At 40.4% G+C, this 22,320-nt stretch overlaps 1 protein-coding gene across 3 annotated transcripts in view; it reads left to right on the forward strand.

The window, feature by feature from the left end:
- KIZ (kizuna centrosomal protein) overlaps positions 1 to 22,320 on the forward strand; it is a 93,230-nt gene that overhangs the window by 10,570 nt on the left and 60,340 nt on the right. For all 3 annotated transcript variants that reach the window (XR_011466487.1, XM_070381171.1, XM_070381172.1), the window contains exons 4-6: positions 4,278 to 4,373; positions 12,641 to 13,286; positions 13,669 to 13,984. Coding sequence is in view for 2 of the 3 variants with exons in the window: in XM_070381171.1 (XP_070237272.1) it covers positions 4,278 to 4,373; positions 12,641 to 13,286; positions 13,669 to 13,984 (1,058 nt within the window). In the remaining variant the exon portion in view is untranslated. The remainder of the gene's footprint in view (positions 1 to 4,277; positions 4,374 to 12,640; positions 13,287 to 13,668; positions 13,985 to 22,320) is intronic.

The following is a 22,320-nucleotide window of genomic DNA, read 5'->3' on the forward strand; positions in this document are numbered from 1 at the left end:
GCCATCTCTCACCCTGGCTCCCCACTCCCTTAGGCTGCTTGACAAACTGTGCCAAACGTGGAGGGCGAGGCTTCATTTCTATTTGTGCTGCTCAGGGCTTTTACCTGACTTAACCCACCTGCTCACCGGTTACAGGAGAAGTTGGCTTCAGCATTCCTTTTTTTCCCTCTTGAACTTTCCCTCTGCTACTGCTGCTAAGTCACTTCAGTCGTGTCCGACTCTGTGCGACCCCATAGACGGCAGCCCACCAGGCTCCCCCGTCCCTGGGATTCTCCAGGCAAGAACACTGGAGTGGGTTGCCATTTCCTTCTCCAATGCATGAAAGTGAAAAGTGAAAGTGAAGTTGCTCAGTCATGTCTGACCCTCAGCAACCCCATGGACTGCAGCCTACCAGGCTCCTCTGTCCATGGGATTTTCCAGGCAAGAGTACTGGAGTGGGGTGCCATTGCCTTCTCCGGAACTTTCCCCCTAGCCTTGTATTATAGAAGTTTTAAATATACATGAAAATAATTATTATAATAAACATTCGTGCTATGGTCTGAACGTTTGTGTAAGCCTGCCCAAATTCATATGTTGAAATCCTAACCCCACAAAAGTGTATTATTAGTGGGTGGGGCCTTTGAGAGGTGCTTAAGTCACAAGGGTGGGGCTCTCATGAATGGGATTAGTGCCTCATAACAGAGGCTCCAGGGCACTCCTGGCCCCTTCCACCTGAGGACACAGTGAGAAGATGGTAGCTCTGAACCAGGATGGGGGCTCTCTCCAGAAGGCCACCTTGATCTTGGCTTCCAGCCTCCACAACTCATCAACAATTCCAGTTGTTTATGAGCTGCCCAACCAGTACTGTTTTATTATAGCAACCTAAATGGACTGACATCTTGTGATCTATCCAGATATAAATATAAATATTTATAACAGTTATAAATATTTTGCTATATTTGCTTGGCCTGTGTCTCTGTATGTGTATTTATTTTAAGCTGCAGAAACCATGACATTTCTCCCCTAAATACTTAAGTGTGGATTCTCTAAAAACAAGGACAGTCTTCTCCATAATCATACCATTATCACATCTAAGAAGATTACTAATGATTCCATAATATTTAATATTCAGTTGATATTTTAGTTTCTGCGGTTCTCTTCAAAAGTCTGTTTTTCCAGACCAAGAGCCAACCAGGGCTCACATGTTATATTTGTTATTGTGTTCTATTTTAATCTGTTAATCTGATTTGGTCTCCTACCCCTCTTCCTTTTTTTTTTTTTCCCCCAAATGATACTGACTTTTTGAAGAAGGCAGGCCAGTTGTTTCTAGGATGACTTACATTCTGAATTTGACTTGTTATTTCTTTGTGGTGTCATTTAACTTGTGTAGTGTTCCCTGTATTTCTTGTGAACTAGAAATTCAGCCTAGACTAGCACCTCCCAGTAGAGCTTTGTGGCGATGGGAACCTTCTCCCTATAGATGCTGTCTGATACAGTTGCCACTAGCCATACGCGGTTGTTGAGCACTTAAAATGTAGCTTGGGACACTGAGGACTGAGTTTTGGTGTTAGTTAAATTTAAATAGTCATGGCTGAAGTTATATACACCCTGATGTATCCAGTCAGAAGGTATATGAGCTATGATGTCGGGTGGTCCTGCTTGAGCGAGGCTGAGTTTGATGTCTTGGTTAATACGGCAGTCTCTAGGTCTCTCTATCGTAAGGTACCTTTCTCTGCTTTGAAAATTAGTAAATAATCTGCAGAGTGGTGGCTTGGCATCTTGGGAATACCTTGTTTCTCAGCAGCCTTTTGCCTAGTGGTTTTAGGATCCATTAATGGTGCCTGAATCAGTTGTAGTGGAAGTTGTGAAATGTTTCTGATTTGATCTTATCTTCTATCAATACCTTTGTTAACTGGCATTTCATGAAGAAGACCTTCCTTTCCTCCTCCTTCTCCCTCCCACAATTCACTGTGGGCTTGTGAATTTTTATTTCATCATTACATTACCAGTTACTGTAATTATTCTTTTGCTCTTCACATTTTCCTGTCCTTTTGACAGGATGTTCCAGGTTTACCTTCTGCTTCCCTGCCTCAGACCTGGAATTAGGCTCTTATGTGAGGAGCTGTGAGTATAGTTCACAGTGCAGCTCTGTACCCCTTTGAGTGCAGAGGGGTACTTAGAAATCAAGGTTTGGAGGTTGGCTGTGCTCAACTAATAGTCTTGACTACAGCCCTTCAGGTTGTCCCCTCTCAGCATTCAGGTAGAGTGCTTAAGCCTCCGTTCATGAATGTAAACCAGAGAATCAGCGGTGCTGTGAAGACATGCCCCACCCCTCCTGCCCACTTCATCCTCTCCCCCAACCCCCACTCCCCACCGTGGCAGCTTGTCATTAGCATTTTCCTCAGGTGTCCTTTGGTCTTGTCTGTTTGGCTTTTCTCTGAAGCTGATCCTGAGACAGGGTCTGGCTGTAAGTGGCTTTCATGGGAAGTGCAAGGATGCTGCAGGTGGGTAGCTGAGACAAGGAAGAACAGGTGACCGAAACGGGGTGTTGAGTCAGCTCCAGTCGGCACATGGAGATTAATCCCACAGGGACGCTCCACCGAGTGGTTCAGAGCATTTGGGAGATGCAGCTCCCGGCTGCCAAGCATCACTGGTTGAGGGCTGATGGAGGAGGGGTACAGAGGGTGAGGTTTCATTACCCATGTGCTCTTGTGGGCAGAGCAGCCTCCCCAAGGGCTGAGGAGCCTTCAGCACAGAGACAGGGTCGCTGGAACCTAGGAGCACCCAGAAAGCTTCCAGGGTCATATGAGGAGCATTGCCAGCCTCCACTTTAGCCTCCTTCATTCAAGTGCCAGGCACGGGGCTGGCATTACAGGGCTCAGGGAAGGTCCCCAGGGTGGGGAAGCAAGTCCCCATCTGGTCCTGTGTCTCCTCCCCTTGAAATCCTTGAGCATAAGAAAACATTTGTAAGCCATAGGAAGAAAGAGTTTTTGCTTAAGACTTATTATTTAATAAACCTCTTTATTTTTGGTGTTTATTTTGTAAACCGCCTCTCATCTCTTTTTAAAGATATTTTCTCTTGGCATTTGTAGAGGATGCCTGCTTAAAGCTCTTGGGCTTAAAAATTAAATATCTGTTGAGTTCAAAAGAGTAGATATAGAACAGAAAGAAGTAAACTGGATTTTCTTAATTGCCTTATTTCTTTATCTTTTCTTGGCTTATTTTGTCATTTTTACTGGCCTTATGAAACTTTGATTTAATTAGGTATCTCTTTATAACATTACTGCCATCTATTGTGTTAATAGCACTGTGATAGAGAAAAAAGAAGTCCCTGCTTAACTTTACTAAAAATGGGGCATCATGTAATACGTTTTAAGATATTTTGAGGGAGACAAGTCAATTTTGGTTATTATTGTCTGTTCACTTTTTGAGTGTCAAAACAAAAACTTGGGCCCATTTTGTATTTAGACTGAGAACTGAGAAAACAGTTTTCTAATTTTATTATCTTATAGGTGTGTTTCTAATTGCAGAGCATCACTGCCTCGTTTGGAAAGTGTTCTGTGATGGAAAATTATCTGTGATGACCATAGTCAAGGGCTTTTTAAAGCTTTAATTACTAACATATGAATCAAAGTTTTATTATACTTTGAACAAAGCTTTTTATGCCTTGCTTTTAAGGAAAAGTCACTTCATAATGGAGTCATTTTCATCAGTTGGAGCATGACAGTGACCCTGACATCTCTACGTTATTAGGGCCAGAATAAACCTGATGGCTGCGGTGCTGATCACAGAGGTCCACAGTGCATGTGTATCCCTGAGAAATGGCATGTGTTTCCAGTTGATGGTCTAGCAAATAATACCTTCAGTGGCTGTGATGAATAGGACCAGGATACTGTGTAGATATCATTCAGATAAGAAATCAGTAGGATTGCTTTCTTTTCCCTTTTTAAGGACAGAACTTTTCAGAGAACATCATCTAATGTGTTACTTTCAAGATAAAATAACTGGATTTTCATGTAGCTTAATATCATCAAGGTTTTATTTCCTGAATTGATGAAAGGCTAAGTAAAACTTCCATCAATGCTATTTTATTTAAAATATATAACATTTTACAGAATTCAGCTCTTGATATGTGTTGTTTGTGAAATTGTGTGGTTTCTAAGATAAGCTAAATTTCTGAGCTGTATCAGCTTCTACTGTCTCTTCACTGTTCCTTTTATGTTGTAAAGACTGAAAAATATGGACAGGTGTTGGTTGTAATAATATCCTCCACAAAATCAAACTTTGTTTATTTTTAGATTGAATTTGAGACTCAAATTAAGAAGATGCAGCTACTCTCAAAAGATAGCCTGGGGAAAAAAGGTGAACTGAAAGATGAAGACAAAGAAAAGGCAGTAAGTTAAAATGATAAACTTTCTGTTAACAGAGGATTTTTGGAGTGTTCATCTTTTAAGATATTGTTTTAAATAAGATCATCTTGTTACAAAGATCTTTTTGATTACACTCTAAGTGATTGTTTAAAGACATTTGCTTATAGAGTATGGCTTTAGTGTATAATTCAATTAAACTTGCCGAAAGGCAGTCACTGTGGCTGCAAAAGAGATAGAGCCCAAAGAAAACCTCAGTGTTGTTAGCAGATGAAATTGTGTTTATATAATGCTTTGTAGCTGCTTTTTTCTTCATTCCAGAAATGTTTTAAATGAGCGGTAAACAAAATGGGCATTTTGCTGCTTTTCTTTGTATACATAATTTTGTACATTTTAACCTTTTCATAGATAAAGTGGAAAGAAAGGATTGCATATCTCAGCAGCAGACAAAAAAGAACGGCAAGGAATACTTAAATAAATTCTGCTATGTATCTGCCGTAATGCAGGCTTCTAATCCTCCTCCCTATCTCCATATAAATGATTCTGTTCAAGACCATAGATGTTTTCTTCACTAAAAGCAGTAAAGCTCTTTTAGATGAAATGTCTAAAAACATCTTGTAATAACTTGGAGCATGCTGGCAAGAGTAGTCACTTGTGACTATGTGTGAAACCCCCTCAGCAAGTCGATATTGTAATAAGCAAAACCGGGAGCATCACTCCATTATTCAGAGAAGCCAACAGCGTGCTTGCTCCTTAGGCTGCAGCATTCATTAAGAAAAGCTTCCTGGGCTGAAAGCTGGAAACAGATGATAACGGGATATGATTTTCATATTTAATGCTTTCCTTGGAAGAGTATGTGTGCTACAGATTGATAGAAGAATCAACTGCTACTTTACTAAAAGACTTTCAGGTTTGCCCTATAGCTACCGATGGAATCATTCAGCCAAGAAATTAACTTTTTCTCCTTTTACCTGCTTTATATATCTGCTAAGCAGGCTGCCTGGCTGCCAGTAAATGTTATTATGCAGTTAACTGTTTGGTATTTAAGACTCTTATCAGAAAAGAAACAGAGGCCACACTATTTTGTTTTTATAGTAGGAGCAAGGTTTTAGTTTTTCTTTTTTTTCTGTGCATTAGCAGGCATTAATCTGAGTTTATAGAAAGTTTTAGTTTTCTTTCCTAAAGATTAAAAAGTTAAAAAACCTAGAATTTAGAGCATTCTTTAAACTGTAGGATACAAAACACCAAGCCCCAGCAACCTTGACCTATATGAAAAGGCCTTTAATGATAAATGACTTCTTTGCCATTAGATGTACACCAAATGTGGTGTGATGTGATAGACTTCTGAGCCATTCAGGCAGTCTTTCTGTTTGACATTTGGTCGCGAAATAATTGACATGTTTTTAAATCTATGATCCAGTTTGTTCTTTCTGTGCTGTTCCTGATAGTCACGTTGTTAGTATGGCAGTGTCAATGGTACTTAAGTAAAACGGGAGATTTTTTTTTTTCTATTGGTACAACTGATTCCTTACCTTATGTATAGTTATACAGTTTCCTTTTCAGTCATATTTAACATTAGGGCAAGAGACATATAGCGGCCAACCCCCTAACATGTTACACAGAATAATTAGAAGTGTTTGCTTTTTACTGAAAAGTGTTACCACCTTAAAAGCTTTGTCTGTTTGCATATGTAAGAATCAATTAGGTAACACTTTGAGACATATATAAGTTTCCTTTTTTCAATTTCCCATTGATGTTCCATCAATTAAAAGGTAAAGCATTACAGCAAAATCCCAAAGTAGTTCAGTCAGTTCAGTTCAGTTCAGTCGCTCAGTCATGTCTGACTCTTTGCGATGCCATGGACTGCAGCATGCCAGGCTTCACTGTCCATCACCAACTCCTGGAGCCTACTCAAACTCATGTCCATTGAGTTGGTGATGCCATCCAAACATCTCATCCTCTGTCGTCCCCTTCTCCTTCTGTCGTCAGTCTTTCCCACCATCAGGGTCTTTTCCAATGAGTCAGTTCTTCGTATCAGGTAGCCAAAGTATTAGAATTTCAGCTTCAGCTTCAGTTCTTCATATGAACATTCAGGGATGATTTCCTTTAGGATGGACTGGTTGGATCTCCTTGCAGTCCAAGGAACTCTCAAGAGTCTTCTCCAACACCACAGTTCAAAAGCATCAATTCTTCAGTGTTCTACTTTCTTCATAGTCCCACTCTCACATCCATACATGACTACTGGGAAAACCGTATCTTTGACTAGACAGACCTTTGTTGGCAAAGTAATATCTCTGCCTTTTAATATGCTGTCTAGGTTGGTCATAACTTTTCTTCCAAGGAGCAAGCATCTTTTAATTTCATGGCTGCAGTCACCATCTGCAGTGATTTTGGAGTCCAAAAAAATAAAGTCTGTCATTGTTTCCAAAGTAGTTAATACTTACTAAATACTAAACTAGAACAATTCCTTATCATTTGGGGGTGTGTTTTATCTTTCATTGGAAACCTGTGCACCTCTTCTTTCAGCATCATATGAGTTAGTCTCTGTGCCTGGAGCACTGGTCTCCAGGGACTGGCCTTAGCCCCGTGGTTGAATTCAGTGGATCATTGTTGAGCGAGTGCTCTGTTTGAGAAGCAGAGGTCCCTCTAGGAATGCCATGATGCTTGCCTCCAGGTGTTCTCCACAAAGTGCTATTCTTTCCCAGGCCCAGGATAGTGTGTGCTGAGGGCCAGCTCCATGGAGAAAGAGGGTTCACTTCCTCTGCAGTGCATCCTCTGCGGCCTGGGGAGGAGGTACCGTGTGAGCTGACATGAAGGGTGAGGCAGGTGCCAGTCCCTGGGGATGTGATAGATATTCTCCAGTTTGGAAATGTTGTGAATGAGGGAGTGGAAGCTGGAAGCCTGGTGGGCAGCTGTCAGCCTGGCTAAGGGCCAATGTTCTTACAGGAAGTGGGAGAAGATGAGCTTGGAAAGGACCATCGTGGAACTCCGTCCCACGCTCAGTGATTGACATTCCCCCCCGCCCTGCCCTGAATCATTGTGCGTGCACGTGCACAGTGGGGCAGGTGGAGGAAGCGCTGGGGTGCAGAGCAGTTCCATCAGAGGTGGGGGAAGGCAGGCCTGGTAGTGTGGTGTGGGTGCCCTGGGGGAAGGAGCTCATGGAGCGAGGAAACCAGGCTTTGTTCAGACGCAAGGAATGAACCAGAGACCCTGAGTTGGGGTGGCCATTGAGATGGAAAACACCAATGAAGGGGAGAGGAGCTTTCAAATTCATGATAATTCTGAGTTACAGAAGGATATCTTTAAAAAGTGATTGTGCACCTTTCAACCAAAAGCAGTAACTTGGATGCTCTACTAAGAATGATCAGATAGTAGTTGTCTATTTTTTCAGGGTGGAACTTTGGCTCGGTTTTATAAAAGGGCACCCAGTGTGTCCATGCATCCGGTGGCTGCTCTTCAGAGTCATGTGTTCTCTTCAGTAATCATTGGTCTGTTCATCCCCCACACTTGTTTCTAGTATTAATCCACTTAGTAAACTCTCATTGTTGTTAATTAGCAGGAAAGACAAAGTTCAGGTCTCAGTTTGAATCCTCACAAATTTTACTATCATATAGTCATCCTGCTCTATTATACATTGTCATTTTTCACTTTGGGGTAGACTCTAATACCATTGGTCTCTAGGCATGTTCTTCTCCTTGCCCAGTTTTATTATGTATCAACAGTGACTAGGACATGTACCTAAAAACACATCAAAACATATGTTCCCAAAACATATGTACCATATGGAGATGGCATTTGTGAATGAGAGCATAAACTTTGAGGTGGGGTTTCTGAAGTTTCCAAACTGTTATACTGTAAAATATATGCCCCTAAAAGCAGAAGTGAACTGGATACTTCACAGAAAAATTATACCCTACCAGGGCTGGAGAATGTAAAGGACGAGAGAATTTCATCACAGGGCTGGTTGAGGAGTTCCACTTCCACTGCTGGAAACTTCCCTGCCAGGGTCACATGGAAAATGGCTGTGCAGGTTGTTACTTCTGCTTCTAATCCTAACAGTAAGAACAGGGAACAGTCACTGCACATCTGTTTTGCCAAGGCCTTCAGTAAGTACTTTATATTCATCAACTCATTTAATCCTGTCGACAGTTCTGGAAGTAGATACTGTTGTTACCCTCATTATAGAGGAAGGCTCAGAGAAGTTGGTTGACTTGCCAAAGGCTGCACTGCTTGCAGGAGCCCAAGTTCAAACTCAGACCGTGTCCATCTTATTAGCTATCTTGCTGCCACTGCCTTCTAAGGTAGTCTGGGTGAAAGCTCTTCAAAAGTTAGGAGAAATCCCTGGTCGAATAAAAGCAGCCTTGTCTCGTGGTGCAAAATATTTCAGGTATCCATTTAGATGCATTTTCAGCTAGGCATAGGAGAGACTGAAATGGTCTCCCTTGCTGCTGGACTAGTCCAGTTGGATCAGGTGAGATGGGATTCTGTACTGGTTGAAGTGGAGTGAGAAATTAGACATACACTTCAGATTTCATTATGAGGAATTCTTGTGTTATTGTGTAACCCAGTTTGAGTTTAACTCAGTTTTGAGTGCTGTGGCGTAACGGATGGGCAATGGAGTCCTTGTATCTGGGTTTGAATCCTGTGACCAAGAGCAAATTGTCTGCCCTTGCTAAGTCTTCCTGGAGTGGGTATAACAAAAATGGTCGTTTCAAGGGTTTAAAAAGTAACCCATGGAAGTTGGCTTGACACCTGGTAAGTGCTTGGCACATGTCCACTGATCCTTCTGTCGCTGTAGTCAGCCATCTTCCTGTTCCCCTGGGGTGGCCGTGCTGAGGAGTCCTGACGTCACACCACTTACTGTGGTACTGAGGCCAGAGGTACCTACCAATTAGGAAAAGGAAAGGAAAGCCACCTGGTGGTAACAACATGTATTAGATGATTTTAGCATGATGTCAGTACCAAAAAACTTACAAGATGTACCTTTAAAGCCTGAATTTAATGGACCCATTTTGAAATTTTGGTAGTTCCAACTTCTATTGGATTTATTGGCCAGAAATGTCTCCTTTTGGCTACAGTTGTGAAAATTTGGTTGAGTCTCTCATCTACCCCAGTGGCAAAATGAAAAGTTAAAAATCACATTGTCATGGAGTCTCAGTCTGCCTGGACTGCCATAACAAAACAGCCCAGACTGCGTAGCTAGAAAAACAAATCTATTTTGTCACGGGCTGGACATCTGAGATCTAGGTGCCAGCTGGGGTGGTTTCTGGTGCGAGCTCTGAGTTGCAGACTATCCTCTCTCTCTGTTCTTGTGTGTCCTTTTCTCTGTGCATGTGTGTGGAGAGAGAGAGATCTCTGGTCTGTTCCTAAGCACAGCAGTCTACTTGATTGATAGACCTCATTTAACCTTTATTACCTCCTTCTAAGTTCTATCTCCACATACAGTCATACTGGAGGTTAGGACTTGAACATAAGAATTTAGGGAAGGACACAATGCAGTCTGACATATAATAAAGTGAAAGAATTCCTTCAGGATTGTTATATGTAAATTTTTATTAAGGGATTTGGGGAAGTCTCACTGGGACTTAAGGACTTGTTTACATAGAAACTAAGAGCAGTAATAGTACTGTGTGAAAAGATGGAAATTAGGTCTGACAGCTCCATTTTTCTATTCTGCATTCATCATGATACTAATTTCCTTATCTGTGGGGAAAAATAATAAGAAAAATAAAGATTACTGCCACATTCTGCAAAACATGCAGAATAACATAAATATATTTTTCAAAGTGCAATAACGGTCAGGGTCCACCTGCTTTAAAAACTGTAGTTGGTGATTATTAGCTGAGACATTGTTACAGTAGTTCTAAATTTGCTGCTGTCTCCAGCAGTGTGGCCTTTCCCCCTTCCCTCAGTAAAGACGAACCCCTGGTTTTAAAAGTTACCTTCTGTTCACTAATAAGTCTTTTCAGTTATATTCATTTGCTTTGCTATAACTTTCTCCATATGCTTTCAGTTTATTTAAACTAAAAAAAAAAAATTTCACCCATTTCTTCTGTTCCCCACTCTTCCACCTCTGGCAACCATCAGTCTGTTCTGTGTATCTGTGAACTTGGTTTGTATTTGTTTTTGTTTTTGTTTTTTTAATCCAAATGTAAGAGAGATTGGGCTTCCCAGGTGGCTCAGTGGTAAAATTTAAAAAAAAAAAAAATCTTCCTGTCACGCAGGAGATGCAGGTTTGATCCCTGGGTCGGGAAGATCCCCTGGAGGAAGGCATGGCAACCCACTCCAGTATTCTTGTCTGGAGAATCCCATGGACAGAGGAGCCTGTCGGACTACAGTCCATAGGGTTGCAAAGAGCATGCACACATATAAGAGAGATTATACAGTATTTGTATGACTTATTTCGCTTAGCTTAATGCCTCAGATTTTTTTCACATTGTTACAAGTAGCAGGATTTCCTTCTTTTTTACAGCTCAATAATATGCCATTGTGTATTTGTACCACTTCTTTACCCGTTCAGCTGTTATTGGACTCTTAGATTGCTTCTGTATCTTGGCTATTGTGAATAATGTTGCAGTGTACATGGGGGTGCAGATATCTTTTCAAGATAGTGCCTTTGTTTTATTGGAATTGCTAGATCAACTTTTGAGGTATCTCCATACTGTTTTCCTAGTAGCTGCACCAGTTACATTCCCAGCAACAGTACACAGGGGTTTCCTTTTCTCCACATCCTCACCAATACTTGCTATTTCTTGTTTTTAGTAATAGCCATTTTAACATGTGTGAGGTGATATCTAACTGTGGTTTTCATTTCCTTTTCCCTGATTATTAGTGAAGTTGAACATGTTTTCCTATGCTTTTTGGCCCTTTGTATGTCTTCTTTGGAAAAATGTCTATTCAGACTTTTCTGCCCATTTTTTTTGCTCTTGAGTTGTATGAGTTCTTTATACATTTTGGATATTGGCCCTTTATCAATATATCAAGACTTCCTGTTGTTTCAGCTGGTAAAAAATCCAGCTGCAATGCAAGAGACCTGGGTTCTATCCCTGGGTTAGGAAAATCCTCTAGAGAAGGCAACGGCTACCCACTCCAGTATTCTGGCCTAGAGAATTCCATGGACTGTATAGTCCAAGGGGTCACAAAGCATCAGACACGATTGAGTGACTTTCACTTTCATCAATATATCATTTGCAAATATTCCCTCCCATTCGATAGTTTTCCTTTTTGGTGATGGTTTTCCTTGCTGTTCAGAAGCTTTTTAGTTTGAAGTAGTCTCTCTTGTTTGTTTCTGCTTTTGTTACGTTTGCTTTTGGTGTCAGATTCAAAAATCATTGCCATGGACTTAAAGAGCTTACCATCTGTGTTTTCTTCTAAGAGTTTCATGGTTTTGTAAAACATTCAAGTCTTTAATTCATTTTGAGTTAATTTTTGTGTGTGGTATTAGCTAATGATCTAGGTTCATTTTTTTTTCATGTGGCTGTCTAGTTTTCTCAACACCTTTGTTGACGAGACTGTCCTCTTTCCATTGTATATTCTTGGCTCCTTTGTTGTAAATGACCACATGTATGGGTTTGTTTCTGTGGTCTCTGTTCTGTTCCATTGATCTATGTGTCTGTTTTGTTTTTTTTTTTTATGGCAGTACCATACTGTTTTCATTACTGTAGCTTTGTAATATATTTCAAAATAAAACAGCATGATGCTGCTAGCTTTGCTCTTATTTCTCAAGATTGCTTTGGCTATTTGGGTCATTTGTGTTTTCACAGAAATTTTAAGATTGCTCTGATTCTGTGAAAAATTCCGCTGGAGTTTTGATAAGGATCACATTGAATCTGTAGATTGCTTTGGCGATTACGGCCCTTTTAACAATATTAATTCTTCCAATCCATGAGCACAGACTATTTTCCCACTAATTTGTGTCTTTTCCAGTGTTTTTCACTAATGTTTTATAGTTTTCAACATGAAATCTTTCACTTCCTTGGTTATATTTATTCCTAGGTATTTTTATGTAGTTATGAATGAGACAGTTAATTTCCTTTTCTGATATTTCATTATTAATGTATAGAAACCTTCTTTACAGTCCAACTCCCACATCCATATATAACTACTGGGAGAACCATAGCTTTGACTATAGTGACTGAACAACAACAAAACACAATGAGTTTTATAAAACATGGTAGGTGTTGATTTCATTGGTCATGCTTCCTTACCTCATTTTGTTCCTGAAAACAACCTAAATAACCTCACTGTTCACAGACAGCATGTTTAACTCTTATTCATGTCGTTTGGGGCTGCAGGTTGTAATGCCGGCAGAAATTAACTCAGGGACAGCCATGTCAAGAGGATTGTATCAACCAGCAACCATCTTTATGGGCCGCCAAATGTCAGCTGTCTCAGGCATTGGAGATTTCACTACAGAGCGGAAATCTCCCCAACCCACAAAGAACTTTTCAATTCCTGACCCACATTCACACCAGCAGACAGCCCAGAGCAGTGATGTGACAGGCAGCCGTGTAGTACAAACTCCTGGTGACACACAGTGCTTAAATAAGTCTGACAAAATAGATGGAAAGACATCTCTTCAGATTGGTGAGAAAACGCCAGTCACAGCCAGCGCATTGTCTGAGGAGGAACAAACTCATTGCTTCGAGATAGGAAGCAACGCATGTCAGAGCAAGAGTAATTTATCTGAAGGCAAAAAGTCGGCCGAACTCCATTCCCCGTTATGGGAGAGATTAAGTCCAGAGAACAGAACCACTGATTTAAAGTGTGACAGTTCCAGGAGATCAGAGGGATCAGAGGGAGAAATACTGACACGGGAGCATATTGAAGTCGAGGAAGAAAGAGCCAGACCGCCAGTCTCTCCGCTGTCAGGCTCAGAATCCTATGCATCTGAAAACGAGTGTCCTCAAGAGAAGCCCCCTGCCAGGAAAGCTTCCTCAGGTGGGGTGAGAGGCTAAGACGGTTTGCTGATTTTTGTCAGTATTTAGTTTTTCTGGGTGGTGATGTGTGTTAAAAATACAAAATACCGTCTTGTCGTATCTGTCCCAAAGCAAAGTAGTGACTGTGCCAATGAATTCCGTTCTAATGCATTCTTAAATATGTCCATAGAAGTACCTTTGCAAACAAATTCTCTGATTTTTAAACCCACTGTGATATTTTAAAAATATTTTTAATGTGCTTTAAAAAAACACCACAGTTACTTGTGGATTGTTTCTGCATGTTCCTAGCTGATGAGTAGTTCTGCTCTGAGAGGTAGAGCATCTTACCTCTCCCAGCTCCCTGAAGTCAGTGATTGGCCATCTGTTCATATTCCCTGTTACAGATCACCTTCCTTGTGAGGACTCACAGTCACAGGAGCCCTTCAGAAAAAAGCAGGAAGAGCAGGAGGAGGAGAGTTTGAGCAGTAGCAGTGACCTCACAGTTTCTGTAAGTGAAGACGATCTGATTTTAAAGAGTCCAGAACTACAGACAAATCTGGGAGACACAATGGAGCAAGAAGATGGAACAGAGACCTTAAATGTAATCCACTCTGAGCAAGAAAGAGATGCCCCATCCACCGGAAAACCTAACTGTATTTTGCAAGCCCCAAGCACTCCTGATTCACCAAATGAGTCCTTCACTAACTTGCCAGCAAAGGAGTAAGTCATTCATTTTTTTTCACTGTTCAGTTTTAATTATAGATATTTTTAGAGACCATTCCACTGGGAGTATATTATTGAACACTCAGCTGTAAGTGTGTAAGTCCCTTAATTCTCATAAATAGTCTTTTGGATAAGGACTAGTTTCTTTTTTTTTTAATGAAATAGCTTTAAAACTCTGAGTATCATTGAAGTCATGGTGACTGGCAGTTTATAATGATATCTAAAGAATCCCTGGTTAATTCATAAGTAATTCCCTCCACTTCTTACCCACCATTCTTTTAGAAAACCAGTCATTTTGGACTTGTAGTAACACAGGTGACAAACACTTAAACTTTTGGGAATTTAATTTTTGAGACTGAGAACTTTGTATCTAATTAATTAATTTGCTTAATCCTTTTATCCCTTTCCCTTGTGTCATTTTTGTGATACAATTAAATATGCATTAATAAGTTTTAATAAGTGTATATGTAAGGCAGCTTTCCTTTTCTCAGTGTAAATGTGAGGACATTGGAGACTTTAAGGTTCAAGAGGAGTGTCAATGTTATATATTTTGAGCACTTATAAAATCCAAGTCATAAAAGTTCAAGTCAAAAAAATTCATTTTTTTTTTTCCACGAGCTCCCCTGGTGGCTCAGACGGTAAAGAAATCCACCTGCAATGCAAGAAACCCAGGTTTGCTGTTGATTGGAGGTAGTGGAGTTGTAGGAAACATAGAAACAACATGTTGAGAATCAGTTCTGCAATAAGGGTAGCACTAATAGCATCAAATATCTTACGGGTACAAGGAACCTCAGTAAACAACGCAGAGTAGAGCTCATCATCTAAGATGGGACACTAGGGCTTCCCTGACAGTGCAGTGGCTAAGACTCCATGCTCCCAAGGCAGGGGGCTTGAGTTCCCAGGGCTTGAGCTCAGTTGCTGGTCAGGGAACCAAGATCCCCATGCCACACAGAGCGGCCTAAAAAATAAAATGAGGACACCAAGGCCAGGGGTGTAAGATTGACACCTAGGCGGGGGGCCAACCCTCCATACAGCCTCCCTGCCCCCATCCCACCTTGGAACATGTGACACTGTGATGCCATCACTCGCTCTCCAGCATTCCCAGTAACAGTGAAAAGCCAAGTGGATTTCTTGCACATGAGGGTGTTATGTTTTCTTTAAACTACCAGTGTAGCTTTTAATATACTGCCTCTTACCACTCATTACCAATTTAGAATGAAAAGTTTATAGTCTAATGGACTTCAAACTGACGTTTAAGAAATATTTATTAAGAGCACTTAAGTATAAAGTACTTGTGCTGTAGATGGAAGAACCATTGTGGTGCCCATCCTTGGGAGATTCGCTTTATAGCAGAGGCAAGCCCAATGGGGTTTTTCTAGTAATGGTACTTGCCTCTCATTGAGGAGGTATGGGTTATTATGTACTACATCATTAGAAACTTTATTACTAAGAAGAGAATGTTTCTATTTCAGGTGGTATTTGCCTTCTTTTTATAGCAGTTCTTGCACAAGTTGGTATTTTGGTAGGAGGAGTAGTGGACTTACTCAGGACTCAGTCCTTTTTTGAAATGAATAGGTTGAGTATGACTGTAGAATTAAGGATGTTCTATCTCCTATTCTATATGAATGACTGTTTCTTGTGACCCTAAAACCATCTTCATGAAATTTTGGAGTATATTTTACCAAAAATTGTTGGAAACTAAGCATTTGAGTTGGAGAAGGCAATGGCAACCCACTCCAGTACTCTTGCCTGGAAAATCCCATGGACAGAGGAGCCTGGTAGGCTGCAGTCCATGGGGTCGCTAAGAGTCGGACACGACTGAGCGACTTCCCTTTTCATTTTCATGCATTGGAGAAGGAAATGGCAACCCACTCTAGTGTTCTTGCCTGGAGAATCCCAGGGCTGGGGGAGCCTGGTGGGCTGCCGTCTGTGGGGTCGCGCAGAGTCAGACACAACTGAAGCGACATAGCAGCAGCAGCAGCAGCAAGCATTTGAGGAATTTTTGAAGGTTTATCTTAATAGAATGCCCCCAGAATGAAAGATCAGTTGGTGATGCTGGTTTTCTGTGTCCATGTTACTAAATCTGAGTCTGTTGATCTGTGGTGAAAGTCCTCCCCAAGCATAGATTGACAGTGGTTTTACTTTTTTCCTTACAGTGGTTTTAAGTAGTTCTTGTTAACTCGTAGACTTCCCACATCTCTCGAGACCCTGCATTCTCTTCCTTTCTCTCCAGCCTTTGCTCTTCTCCTTTGCTCAGAGGGTTATTTATTAATCTGAGCCTGTGGCTTCATATTTACAGAATACCGCCCTAATGCCAGAGCTTCTCAGTTTACTTTAGTATCTTTTGGGGGCCTGAGAAAAGTTACTAGAATGAATTTTAGTTAACAAAGGTGAAGAGGTGGAACAAAGGAAGACAGCAAGAATTGAACAGGAAACTGGACCCTCCCATTTGCTGAGATTGATGATGATGACTTCAGGCATGTCTCGGAGATACTGTAGGAACACAATGAAATGAGTCTCGCAAGAAAGCAAGTCACACAAGTTTTTTGGTTTCCCCGTGGGTCCACGCTGCAGCATGTCTCAGAACTTTCTTTTATTCTTATGGCCGAATTGTATTCCAGTGTATGGATAAACCACATTCTGTTTATCTACTCACCTGTTGATGGACCCTGGGTTTGCTTCCACCTTTAGGAGCTTCTCTGCCTTCTCTTACGGACACCTCCAGACCCAGACGTAGAGCCCCATGCTGTGATTCCTGCACCTGAGCTGTAATTACAAGCTGTAATTAACCTTTCTCACAAGCGCACTTACTAGAATGAAGCTGGGTAAAAGAAATGTTAAAAAGGAGGACCTTGAATCTTGTATTTTCTTAAGGAGTGAGCAGTTCGCTACAAAGTTTGGCCCAAAGCTCTAGGACTTTGAACACTAGATATTCGTTATTTGTCATGTGACAGGTGGTTGACCCTGTGTCATTTGGGGCTACAGGGATAACTTGGCCACTTGTCCCTCATTTTGGGGGATTAGTTCAGCCTCAGTCACCCTGGGAGAGGTAGTGGGGTTCTCAAGACAGCAGGAGAGAAGTCCAGTGCACAGATGCTCTTTAAGTATCTGCTTGCATCCTGTTTGCTAACGTCCCATTGTCTAAAGACACCCACAGGGTCCAGCGCAGAGTCAAGAGGTAGATAAAGACAGCCCATCTCTTGTTGAGATGAGTGGCAGAGTTGCATTGCAAAGGGTGTGTACCCTGCAATGAGAAGTTTATGGTCAATTTTTGTAACCCACCACAGTACTTTAAGACAAATTCAAATAGAGATAAGCTCGGTGTGAGTCCAAAGGGTCGGGACAGGTTTTATACAGGTGTTGATACAGCATCTTGAAGGATGTCCAGGCTTTGAGTACAGAGGAGGAGGGTAAGGGGTGGAATGGGTCTGAAGAAAGAGTGCAGGTACAGAGAACACAAGGGGTGGGGCTGGGGGGCAGGCAGAGGGCCTGGCTGAAGGCTTGTCTGGGAGCAGCTGTCAGAGTGAAGGTTTGGAATGTCACCATGGTTGAGAAAGGCCTTCAGTGCACAGTTAATGTACATATAGTTCATCTCTATGTTCTGCAGAGCAGTTGAAGGCTATTTTGAGAGAAGGGTAATATGGTGAATCACTTGATTTAGGAGAAACAGTGTCTTCAGGATGACTTACCCACGAGCTAGCCAGAATTCTGAGATGGCCCCTGATATTCCTGCCCACTGGTGTGCCTCTGTGTGATCCCCGTACCTGCAGTGTGGACAGGACAGTGAGGGTGGTGGAGCGCCCTCCTGTGATCAGGCTGGCATACGATGGAGAGGAAGAGTCTTGCAGATAAAGTAGCTAGAGGTGTATCCAATTTTTTTAAGGACCAGCTTTTTGTTTTGTTGATTTTCTTTCTTGTTTTCAATTTCATTGATTTCTCCTCTAAATTTTGTGATTTCTCCTGCTTGCTTTGGATTTAATTTGTTCTTTTTTTCTCGTTCCCTAGGGTGGAAGCTTAGCTTATTTATTTTAGATCGTCCCTCTTTTCTAAAACATCTATTCAGTGTTATAAATTTCTCCATAGGCACTGATTTCACTCCATCTCATAAATTTTGGTAAGTTGTATTTTCATTCAAGATATTTTAAAATTTCTTTTAAGACTTCTTTGATTCATTTGTTATCTAGAAATGTGCTATTTAATCTCCAAACACTTTTAGATTTCCTATAATCTTTGTTATTTTCTTTTGATCTGAGAGCATACTTTTTATGATTTTTGTTCTTTAAACTTTGTTGAGGTATGTTTTATGACCCACAATGTGGTTTGTCTTGGCAAATGTTCCATGCGAGCTTGAGAAGAATGTGTATCTTACTGTTACTGGATGAAGTATCCTGTACATGTAAGTTAGATCAGGTTAATTAATGGTGCTCTCCACTTCAGCTATATCCTTGCTGACTCTTTACCTGCTGGATGTATCAGTTACTGATGGAGGTGTGTTAAAATACATAACTGTAATAGTGGGCTTATCTATTCTTCCTTGCAGTTCTACCAGTTTCTGCTTATGTATTTTGATGCTCTGTTGTTGCACGCATACACATTAAGGATTTTTATGATGTTCCTTGGTGTGCTGTTTTGGGTGTTTGTCCTGCTTGGTGTTCTCTGAGCTTCCAGGATCTGTGGTTTGGTTTATTTGGAAAATTCTCAGCCGTTATTTCTTCAGATATTTCTTCTGCTCCGTTCTCTGTTTCTTCTAGTATTCCCATTACTTTTGTAAGTTTTTTTAAGAGACTTCCAAACTGTCTACCAGAATGGCTGTAGCATTTTGCATTGAGTGGCAGTTCCTGCCACTGCCCGTCGTCACTAGCATTTGGTGTCATCAGTGTTCTGAATCTGGGGCATTCTCGTAGGTGTGCAGTGGCGTCTTATTGTTGTGTCACTTTTGTTTATTGTTTGTTTATTGGCCATGCTACGCATCATGTGGGATCTTAGTTCCTGGACTAGGAATGGTACCAGTGCCTCCTGCGATGGAAGCTCAGAGGCGTAACCACTGTATCGTCAGGGAATCCCCATCATTATTGTCTTAATTTGCATTTCCCTGGTGACATATGATGTGGGACATCTTTCCATATACTTATTTGCTGTACGTACATCATCTTTGGCGAGATCTCTCTTAAAGTCTTTGGCTCACTTTTAATTGAGTTGCTGTATTTTCTTACTGTTGAATTTTGAGAGTTCTCTGTATATTTTGGATAACAGTCCTTTATCAAATATTTCTTTTCCTGCAAATATTTTTTCTTGGTGTATAAGTTGTCTTCTCATTCTCTTGACATTATCTTTTGCAGAATATAAATTTTTCATTTTAATAAAGTCCAGCTTGTCAATTACTTCTTTCATGGATCCATATCTTTGGGTATGGAAAAGGCCTTTCCATACCCAAGGTCATCTAGGTTTTCTCTTGTATTATCTCTTAGGAGTTTTATAGTTTGGTGTTTTACATTTAGAACTATGAACCATTTTGAGTAAATTTTTGTGAAGGGTATAATGTCTGTGTTTAAGTTATTTTTTCTTTTTTTGTACTGGATATCCACTTGTTCCAGCATATTGATGAAAAGTTAACTTTTGGGAGGCTCATTTTCCTTCATTTGAAGATATTTCTATGTTTTTTAATTGAGATACAATTGACACATAGCCTTCCATTAGTTTCAGGTGTACAGAGTAGTGATTTGACATTTCTATGCATTGGAAATGATCATCGCAGTAAGGCTAGTAAGATCTATCACCACACATAGTTAAAATTTTTTTCTTATTGTGAGAATTGTAAGGATTTACTCTCTCAGCAACTTTCATATATACAGTATTCCTAACTGTTGTCATCATGCTCTACATTACACCCCCAGAACTTGTTTTGTAACTAGAAGTTTGTGCATTTTACTGCCTCCATCCATTTGGCCTCCTCCCACCCTTTGCCCGCCTCTGGCAACCACTAGACTCCCAGTCTGTTCTCTGTATCTATAAAATTCAGGGTTTTTTTTTTAGATTCTATATGTAAGTAAGATCATACAACATTTGTCTTTCCCTGACTGACTTATTTTATTTAGCATAATGCCCTCAAAGTTCATCCATGTTGTCACAAATTGCAGGATTTCCTTTTTGTTGTTGAATAATATTCCATTGTAAATATATACCACAATTTCTTTATCCATTCATTCATCAGTGGACACTTAAGTTTCTTCTGTATTTTGGCTGTTGTAAATAATGCTTCAGTGTACATGGGGGTGTATATATCTTTTTAAGTTAGTGTTTTCATTTCCTTCAGATAAATACTCAGAATTGAAATTCCTGGGTCATATGGTAGTTCTATTTTTAATTTTTTGAGGAACTCCCATACTCTTTTCCATAGCAGCTGCACCAGTTTGTATTCAAACCAACAGTGCACAGAGGATTCCCTTTCCTTTATATCCTTGCTGGCACTTATTATTTCTTGTCTTTTTAATGATAGCAGTTCTTACAGGTGTAAGAAGATACCTGATTGTGGTTTTGATTTGCATTTCCCTAATGATCAGTGGTGTTGAGCACCTTTTCACGTACTTGTTGGCTGTACTTATTTTCTTTGGAAGGATGCCTATTCAGATCTTCCACCCATTTTTTTAATCAGAAGCTTGGATTTTTTGCTATTAAGTTGTATGGGTTCTTTATATGTTTTGGATGTTGACCCCAGTCAGCCATATGATTTGCAATTATTTTCTCCCATTCACTAGGTTGCCTTTTTATTTTGTTGCTGGTTTCCTTTGCTGTATAGAATATTTTCAGTTTGAAATAGTCCTGCTTGTCTGGTTTTGTTTTCATTGCCTGTGGTTTTGGTGTCATAACCAAGAAATCTTCGCTAAGACCAGTGTCAAGCTGCTTTCCCCCTGTGTTTTCTTCTAGGAGTTCTGTAGTTTCAGGTCTTACATTTAAGTCTCTAATCCATTTTGAGTTCATATTTGGTATAATATACGGATCCAGGTGTTTTTTTTTTTGTCTATAGCTATCCAGTTTTCCAGCACCACTTGAAGAAGAGATTGACTTTTCCCCATTGTGTATTTTCCCTATCTTGACACTTTTGTCCAGATAAGAGTGGCTATATATGCATTGATTTATTCTGTTCCATTTGTCTATATGTCTGTATTTATGCCAGTACCATGCTGTTTTGATTTCTGTAGCTTTATAGTATGTTTTAAAATGAGAACATGTGTTCTCCTGCTTTGTTCTTTTTTCTCAATGTTATTTTGGTTACTCAGAGTCCTTTGTGGGTCCATATGAATTTTAGGATTGTTTGCTTTTTTTGTAAAAAAAAAAAAATGATGCTGGGAGGTTGAGGAATTACATTGGATCTGTCAATCATACGGGGTAGCATATACATTATAACAATATTAGTCTTCTAATCCGTGAACATGAGTTGTCTTTCCATTTATTGGTGTTTAATTTCTTTCAATAGTGTTTTATAGTTTTCAATGTACAAGTCTTTAGCTTCGTTGGTTAAGTTTATTTGTAAGTGTTTTGTCCTTTTTGATGCTATTGTAAATGGGATTATTTTCTTAATTTCCCTTTTAGATTGTTCATTATATAGAAATGCAACCAGTTTTTGCCTGTAGACTTTATATCCTGCAACTCTACTAAAGCATCATAGTGTAAATGCATTTTAAAGCCCCATGGGCCCCAAGAGGAACATTAGGAAATAAACATGCATAGGAAAGCAGCTCAAGGACTAGCTCCACATTCAGTGTCAGGAAGCTCAGAAGGAACCAGAAAAGGTGTCTGGGGAGAGTCTGCAGTGAAGAGTGTGGAGAACTGAGGGCCAAGCTTGTGCTGCAGATGCCAAATAGAGTTTTTCACATAGGGTTTAGAGAGATTAACAACCTTCCCAGGTCACACAGCTGGCTGGAGGTGCAGCTTACGTCCGGACTGACTAGCAGATGCCAGACTCATGCTCCCAGTTTCTGTGCTCGAACATATAAACCACAACCAGTATGATGATGTTCCCTTTAGTAGCATCAACTCTGTGCCAGGCACTGTTGTGAGAGCTTTATTTATAACAGTATATTTATTCCTGTTGTCATCACCATCTTACAGAGGTGGAAACGGAGACACAGTGAGGTTATGTTCAGGGTCAGCATGCTTTGAACTCAGCTGTCTGGGTCCAGAGTCTGCACTCATAACTGTCTGCTGATAACTCTCTCCACTGCCTGCATAACTGGAGTGTCATCAGGCATAATATTTCTTCAGGTTGAATGAGGACGCTCAAGAAGCAAATAGATTCTTTAATTAGAAAAAGAAAACCAAGCATCAGCGTTTTG

Source organism: Bos mutus, chromosome 13, assembly GCF_027580195.1.
Source record: "Bos mutus isolate GX-2022 chromosome 13, NWIPB_WYAK_1.1, whole genome shotgun sequence".
Taxonomy (NCBI): domain Eukaryota; kingdom Metazoa; phylum Chordata; class Mammalia; order Artiodactyla; family Bovidae; genus Bos; species Bos mutus.